The 9009-nt window shown below is 34.9% G+C and overlaps 1 protein-coding gene across 1 annotated transcript; it reads left to right on the top strand.

The window, feature by feature from the left end:
• The first annotated feature begins 3999 nt into the window (after positions 1-3999).
• Positions 4000-8271, top strand: LOC137631972 (uncharacterized). The gene has a single exon (XM_068363960.1). It carries the CDS (start codon positions 4000-4002, stop codon positions 8269-8271), a length of 4272 nt encoding a protein of 1423 aa, XP_068220061.1.
• Positions 8272-9009: the final 738 nt, after the last annotated feature.

Here is a 9009-nt window from a genome sequence, read left to right as displayed (position 1 = left end):
TATGTGATGTGGTTAATGGCTAATGTTTGTAACTCATGACTCGTGGGTCGGGAGTTCGAGCAGACTCAGAAAGGCTCACGCTGGTGTTCACAACCTCTGTACCTATGAGTTAGGAAATTTGGATTTTGAGAGTTCTTGTAGGATTCTCTACCTGCTAAGTCATCAATAGCAATTGCCTAGCCCTCCCAGGTCCTCATTCGGGGAGAAGGGTGGTAAACGCTGATCATATGTACAGTTGGATACATAAATTCCTGGTACACTTTCCTCTGAGGATGTGAAAACTATCCCACTGTTACTTTGCGCCAAATAACCAAATAGATAGCGTAGTTAGAGATGGCAGAGGTGGTAGGCAGGGCTAAGCACAAGAACTCGCAGCGCAGTAAGGGTGAGCCAAGATGCACTTCCTCAAAGGGAGGGTTGTACCAGGAATTTATGTATCCAACTGTACATATGGTCGATTTTAAGGACATTATCCTGCCCCTTGCCTCTGCTACTCACGAGTAACGTTTAAATCTTAAAGCTTATGGTATTAATGATTATTTACATGATCACCTCTCAAGAAAACTCCCAACCTCATACAATTAAGAATAAATAAATGAAAAATAATTATTTTCTTCTTAGATTTCTTTTTAATATCAATAAATCTAATAAGAAATATTGCCTCGAGTTTCTTAATTTTTCCCTGTTGGAGCCCTTGGGCTTATGGCATCTTGCTTTTCAAACAAGGGTTGTAGCTTGGCTAGTAGTAGTAGTAATAATAATAATAATAATAATAATAATAATAATAATAATAATAATAATAATAATAATAATAATAATGGTAGTTCAGTAAAATGTTGAGCAGATTATTATTGTCAAATAAATAATTTAATAGTAAAATCTCTGCTACTTAACTAAACAAGAATAAACTCGAATTTCATAAAGGTAGCTCAGTAAAATGTCGAGCAGTTTATCATTGTCGATTGAATAACTTTAATGGTAAACTCTCTGCTACTAAACTAAACAAGAATAACCTTGAATACCATACAGGTAGTTCAGTGAAATGTCGAGCAGTTTATCATTGTCGATTGAATAACTTTAATGGTTAAACTCTCTGCTACTAAACTAAACAAGAATAACCTTGAATATCATACAGGTAGCTCAGTGAAATGTCGAGCAGTTTATCATTGTCGATTGAATACTTTTAATGGTAAACTCTCTGCTACTAAACTAAACAAGAATAACCTTGAATATCATACAGGTAGTTCAGTGAAATGTCGAGCAGTTTAACATTGTCGATTGAATAACTTTAATGGTAAACTCTCTGCTACTAAACTAAACAAGAATAACCTTGAATATCATACAGGTAGTTCAGTGAAATGTCGAACAGTTTATCATTGTCGATTGAATAACTTTAATGGTAAACTCTCTGCTACTAAACTAAACAAGAATAACCTTGAATATCATACAGGTAGTTCAGTGAAATGTCGAGCAGTGTTATCATTGTCGATTGAATAACTTTAATGGTAAACTCTCTGCTACTAAACTAAACAAGATATCCTTGAATATCATACAGGTAGTTCAGTGAAATGTCGAGCAGTTTATCATTGTCGATTGAATAACTTTAATGGTAAACTCTCTGCTACTAAACTAAACAAGAATAACCTTGAATATCATACAGGTAGCTCAGTGAAATGTCGAGCAGTTTATCATTGTCGATTGAATAACTTTAATGGTAAACTCTCTGCTACTAAACTAAACAAGAATAACCTTGAATATCATACAGGTAGTTCAGTGAAATGTCGAGCAGTTTATCATTGTCGATTGAATAACTTTAATGGTAAACTCTCTGCTACTAAACTAAACAAGAATAACCTTGAATATCATACAGGTAGTTCAGTGAAATGTCGAGCAGTTTATCATTGTCGATTGAATAACTTTAATGGTAAACTCTCTGCTACTAAACTAAACAGAATAACCTTGAATATCATACAGGTAGCTCAGTGAAATGTCGAGCAGTTTATCATTGTCGATTGAATAACTTTAATGGTAAACTCTCTGCTACTAAACTAAACAAGAATAACCTTGAATATCATACAGTAGCTCAGTGAAATGTCGAGCAGTTTATCATTGTCGATTGAATACTTTTAATGGTAAACTCTCTGCTACTAAACTAAACAAGAATAACCTTGAATATCATACAGGTAGCTCAGTGAAATGTCGAGCAGTTTATCATTGTCGATTGAATAACTTTAATGGTAAACTCTCTGCTACTAAACTAAACAAGAATAACCTTGAATATCATACAGGTAGCTCAGTGAAATGTCGAGCAGTTTATCATTGTCGATTGAATAACTTTAATGGTAAACTCTCTGCTACTAAACTAAACAAGAATAACCTTGAATATCATACAGGTAGTTCAGTGAAATGTCGAGCAGTTTATCATTGTCGATTGAATAACTTTAATGGTAAACTCTCTGCTACTAAACTAAACAAGAATAACCTTGAATATCATACAGGTAGCTCAGTGAAATGTCGAGCAGTTTATCATTTGTCGATTGAATAATTTAATGGTAAACTCTCTGCTACTAAACTAAACAAGAATAACCTTGAATATCATCAGGTAGCTCAGTGAAATGTCGAGCAGTTTATCATTGTCGATTGAATACTTTTAATGGTAAACTCTCTGCTACTAAACTAAACAAGAATAACCTTGAATATCATACAGGTAGCTCAGTGAAATGTCGAGCAGTTTATCATTGTCGATTGAATAACTTTAATGGTAAACTCTCTGCTACTAAACTAAACAAGAATAACCTTGAATATCATACAGGTAGCTCAGTGAAATGTCGAGCAGTTTATCATTGTCGATTGAATACTTTTAATGGTAAACTCTCTGCTACTAAACTAAACAAGAATAACCTTGAATATCATACAGGTAGTTCAGTGAAATGTCGAGCAGTTTATCATTGTCGATTGAATAACTTTAATGGTAAACTCTCTGCTACTAAACTAAACAAGAATGTAAAATATTTACTTGTATTTTAATCTTTAAAATAAAACTTTGTTAAATTATAGAATAAAACTTTAATGTAAAATATTTACTTGTATTTTAATCTTTAAAATAAAACTTTGTTAAATTATAGAATAAAACTTTTGTCGGGTAAATTTAATACTGGTTAAAACTAGTGGGTGGTTCCCATGATAGTTTGGTTCCGATTTTCATTTTTGTCTTGTCTCGCCTTTCGCTGTCATTCTGTTCACAGTTTTAGTTCACGGCCGAGACTCGCACAGGGTGGAGGTAAGGGTGGTCTTTATATTAGCTTATTTTCATTGCTGTTTAGAAAAAGTTTATTGAGCCATATATAATATTGAGTATTATTAATTTGTTATAGCCAGTCATTAACAGTTTGTGTTAAATTTGTATAAATTTTGTTTGGTTCTATATATGGCTGTTATTTTTGTTTTCAGCTTCTGGAGTAGAGGTCCTCTCCAGCCTTTACCCACGATGAATTTACTGCCTAAATTTACTGTCATTTTAGTCATGAAGTTCTACTTTCAAGTCATGTATAAATATTATGTATGTATTATGTATAAATAAATTGTTTATGGCTTTTTATACAGTTTATGATTGCACCTCGATTTAGGACCATCCCATACGTCATGAACAGCATGACTTATTTTACATTTGTTTAAATAATTCTACATTTGGTGTCAGGTGTGGGGTCCTAAGTTTTATGGGTGCTTTCATTACTGTGCCATTGAGGTCGTGTGGGAGACTGGCCTTGTGTTGCGAAAATTGTTGTGTATTGTCGTTATACTAAGCACTATTGTTACTTATCCTGGTTTAAGGAACAAGGCTAGGTTCGTGTTTATTATGTAATGACATAAGTATTATTGCCTGCCTTAAACCCAGGGCTCACTATATTGAGCTAAGTCCACTATAACGTTGCGGTCTATTTTTCTTTTGTGAACTCATTTTTTTTTATTTTATTTTTTTGTTAATTATTGCCTATTACCATGTCTAGTTTATTAAAACTAAGAGAACTTGCTACGGATCTTGGTTTAGCTGGTGATGATGCGGTAAAGTTTATCACTCATCAACAAAATATTGAGAGAGAAGAGCGAGCACAAGAGCGTGAGTATAAAAAGCTCGAAGCTGAACGAGAGTTAGAACTTAGAAAATTAGAAGAGAGAAGTAAAGACCGGCAGCATGAAATAGACATGCTTGCGAAGAGAGCTGTAGCTCCCACTAATGTGTCTAGCACTTGTCCCAGACTTTCTTCTGATGAAATAAAATTGCTTAGTTTTAAAGAGGGTGATGATTTTAGTGTTTTTCTCTCATATTTTGAGAGAATTTGCGAAGCAAATGGATGGGATTTAGAAGCTGATGGTGTAATTAGACTGTTACCGTTATTACAAGGCAAGCTAAGGGAGGTTTATATAACGCTTCCTTCCGAAGCCACTGGCACTTATTCTGATTTGAAGAAAGAGTTGTTGAATGCTTATTATATGAACTCTGATTATTATAGAACTGAATTTCGGCATGCTCGTATTTCCCCCCATCAGACTTTTCGACAGTTTGGCTTTACTTTACGTAGACTCCTGAATCATTGGTTGGAAACATCGAAGGTAAATAATAGTTATGAATCTTTATCGGATTTCATATTGTGTGACCAATTATTAGCTTCAGTAACTCCCGAGTTGCGCAGTACCCTTAAAGATAGAAAGTGGCATACTTTTGATGAATTGATTAACGAGGCAGATACTTATGCGGCTGCTCATAACTTGTATACCAAATTGTCTAAAAGTAGTTCGAGGAAGTCTGTAGTCAATAACACTAATTCATTAAAGAATTCTGATCATTCAGTCGTACAGCCAAATATTACTAAAGTAAAAAGGAAAATAGTTTGTCATGGTTGCGGTTTAGAAGGTCATATAAGACCACAGTGTCCTCAGAATAAATCTTTGATAAGGAAAGAGAATCCTATGATTCATAATGTTATAACTAGTTCTGATCATACGAGTGATGATTCCGGAGTTGGTAATGTCGTTCCCCATAAAGTTAATTTTGTTTTTGATTCTACTGTATGTGGCTCTTTGAAATTTGAAAATTGCAAGGTAAATGGTGCTAATATCTCGACCATGGTACGTGATACTGGGTGTACTTGTATAGTTGTGTCGGAACAGTTATTACCATCCATACCTTTTGATGAACACACCAAATTTGCGTCAGTTAGTGATTATTTGGGTAGAACTGATAAATTCCCTGTGGTTAAGTGTCATATTGCTTGTGATTATTTTACGGGATGGACTGAAGTGGTAAAGGCACCCATTAAGTTTTGTGGTGTGCTTATAGGACAAGTGGAGGATCATGATATCTCTACCTGCCAATCTGTTATGACCAGAGGTCAAGTAAAAGCCGATAGTACTCGTCCTGCTCCCCTGATTACAAATAAATCTAAGGTTCTTGGTGACTTAAACGTGAGTGTGTCGGATTTTAAGCAAGAGCAAATGAATTGCCCTTCTTTGCAGAGCATTCGTGAGAAGCTTGATAAATATATTACTGAAATATCCAAGGGAAATGTTTACCAGTACATTATTGACAAAGGTTTCCTTTATAGGAAGTGTATACAGAGTAACAATAGGGTGATGTTAGGAGTAAAAGTTCTAGTGGTACCACGAAAGTTCAGGGAATTAATTATGAAAATGGCTCACGATTCGTTGTTGGCTGGACATTTTAGTAACTGTAAAACTAAAGACAAAGTGTTTGCATTGTACTTTTGGCCAGGTGCTACAGCTGATATCCTGCGCTATTGTAGATCATGTGATATATGTCAAAGAACTACTTCCCAAGGTCGTGTCAAGAAGGCACCACTTCAAACAGTACCTATAATAACCGAACCTTTTGCAAAGGTCGCAGTTGATATAGTTGGGCCTTTGTCACCCCCTTCTGAGGACGGTCATAGGTTTATTTTGACATTAGTTGATTGTGCTACCCGTTACCCTGAGGCTATCCCTCTAAAGAGAATAGATTCTATTTCTTGTGCTGAAGCCCTATTAAGTATCTTTACACGTATAGGTATCCCAAAAGAGGTTCTATCAGATAGAGGACGTCAGTTTGTTTCTTCAGTGATGGAAGAAGTGCATAAGTTACTTAATATAAAGCCAATTTTTACATCACCATACCATCCACAGGCTAATGGGTATTGTGAGCGTTTTAATGGGGTATTGAAAAGTATAATTAAAAAGATTTGTTCAGATTATCCTCGCTGTTGGCACAGATACCTTCCGTGTGCCTTATTTGCTGTTAGAGAAATCCCTAACAATACTTTAGGATTTTCTCCTTTTGAACTGATTTATGGACGAAATGTGAGAGGTCTTTTATCCATATTGAAAGAGTTGTTTACTAATCAGGACCTTAATGAAGAAATTAGGAATTCTTATGAGTATGTGTTGGATCTGCGTGATAGGTTAGAGGAAACAGCACTGATCGCACTCCAGAATGCCAAGGTTAATTTTAGCAAATATAAAACTTATTATGATCTGAAAACATCTGATAGAAAATTTGTTATCGGTGATGAGGTTCTGTTACTGTTACCTTCCGACACTAATAAGCTCTTATCTCAGTGGCAGGGTCCATATAAGGTAATTGGCAAGAAAGGTCAGGTTGATTATATTATAGAAGTAAGGAATAAACATAAAGTTTTCCATGTAAATATGTTAAAAAAATATTACCGTAGGGCCACTATTAACAATTTGCAAGTGTTTGATGAGGTTACCCCCTTTGAACAGAAGGTTTTAATGGGACCTCTGGATTTGGTACAGGTTGCTGTAGTTACTCAATGTACAGATTCTCCTTTGCCAGTGTTAGATACAGAGTCTGGGACTGAACCTGATGTGAATCCTTATCTAACTACAGAACAAAAGGCAGAGTTATCCATTTTGTTAGACAGCTATAAGGATGTTCTTAGTGATATACCTGGTTGTGTTAAAAACTTTAGTCATTCCATACAGTTAACTACCACTGAGCCTGTCAAGAGAAAGCCTTACGCTGTTCCTTATCACTTAAGAGAGGTATTCAACCGTGAAGTTGATAAATTGTTGGAGCTTGATATAATTGAAGCATCTATATCTAACTATTGTTCACCGGTTGTGCTTGTAAAAAAATCTGATGCCAGTTATCGGATGTGTATAGATTTTAGGCAGTTAAATGCTGCAACAGTGTTTGATTGTGAACCTATTCCTACTATAGATGAGAACTTAGACAAATTTTCAAACTGCAAATATTTGTCGGAAATTGATCTTGCTAAAGCTTATTACCAGGTTCCAATGGAAGAATCCTGCCGGAAATATACAGCATTCAGTACTAATAGGGGATTATTTCAATTCAAAAGAATGCCATTTGGATTAAGTACTGCCTGTAGTACATATAACCGTCTGATGCGCCAAGTGTTGAAAAATTTAGACCACGTTAGTTTTTATTTTGATAACATTTTTGTTCACTCTAGCTCATGGCCTGAACACTTGGTGGCCCTCGAGAAAGTGTTTGCCAGACTTCGCAGTTGGAATTTAACTTGTGGTCCCTCTAAGTGTCGTTTTGGTTACGAGGTAATTCACTATTTGGGATACCAGATTGGTAGGAACTCTCTGCAACCATTACCAGATAAAGTACACGCAATTGTGGATATGCCTTTTCCAAGCAAGAAACGGCAATTACGATCATTTTTAGGGTCTGTTTCTTTCTATAGAAGATTTATTCCACAATTTGGAAGTATCTCTGCTCCTCTGTCTGATTATTTAAAAAAAAATCAACCTGATATAATCAGCTGGAATTCTAAGGCGAGAGAAGCATTTGAGATGTTGAAAGCAAAGTTAACACATGCTCCTATTTTGCAATTACCAGACCTTAGTAAGCCATTTGGTCTGAGAACAGATGTAAGTGATCATGGAATAGGTGGTGCACTGTTGCAATACGATTCCGAGGGTATACCATTTCCTATTGCTTACGCTAGTCGTAAGTTGCAAACGTCAGAATTTAAGTATTCAGTCATTGAAAAAGAAACCTTAGCAATTGTTTGGTCTGTGAGAAAGTTCCAACAGTACCTATATGGAAGATCATTCTTTTTAGAGACTGACCATCGTCCTTTAACTTATCTGAGAAATATCAAAGCTCATAATGCAAGACTGATGCGCTGGAGTCTCCTTCTTCAAGAGTACCAGTTTCAAATAACTCATATTAAAGGAGCTGCCAATGTTCTAGCTGATGCATTGTCCCGCAATCCCACGTAGGTTAAAAATTTTCCCTGAAAATTATCTTGGGGTGGAAGAATGTAAAATATTTACTTGTATTTTAATCTTTAAAATAAAACTTTGTTAAATTATAGAATAAAACTTTAATGTAAAATATTTACTTGTATTTTAATCTTTAAAATAAAACTTTGTTAAATTATAGAATAAAACTTTTGTCGGGTAAATTTAATACTGGTTAAAACTAGTGGGTGGTTCCCATGATAGTTTGGTTCCGATTTTCATTTTTGTCTTGTCTCGCCTTTCGCTGTCATTCTGTTCACAGTTTTAGTTCACGGCCGAGACTCGCACAGGGTGGAGGTAAGGGTGGTCTTTATATTAGCTTATTTTCATTGCTGTTTAGAAAAAGTTTATTGAGCCATATATAATATTGAGTATTATTAATTTGTTATAGCCAGTCATTAACAGTTTGTGTTAAATTTGTATAAATTTTGTTTGGTTCTATATATGGCTGTTATTTTTGTTTTCAGCTTCTGGAGTAGAGGTCCTCTCCAGCCTTTACCCACGATGAATTTACTGCCTAAATTTACTGTCATTTTAGTCATGAAGTTCTACTTTCAAGTCATGTATAAATATTATGTATGTATTATGTATAAATAAATTGTTTATGGCTTTTTATACAGTTTATGATTGCACCTCGATTTAGGACCATCCCATACGTCATGAACAGCATGACTTATTTTACATTTGTTTAAATAATTCTACAAAGAATAACCTTGA

Source organism: Palaemon carinicauda, chromosome 3 (assembly GCF_036898095.1).
Source record: "Palaemon carinicauda isolate YSFRI2023 chromosome 3, ASM3689809v2, whole genome shotgun sequence".
NCBI classification, from domain to species: Eukaryota; Metazoa; Arthropoda; class Malacostraca; order Decapoda; family Palaemonidae; genus Palaemon; species Palaemon carinicauda.
The sequence above is the reverse complement of the archived record's forward strand: the minus strand, read 5'-3'. Positions and strand labels throughout refer to the sequence as shown.

Excerpts from the sequence above, each read along its gene's own strand:
- LOC137631972 (XM_068363960.1), top strand. The coding sequence starts at position 4,000 with ATGTCTAGTTTATTAAAACTAAGAGAACTTGCTACGGATCTTGGTTTA.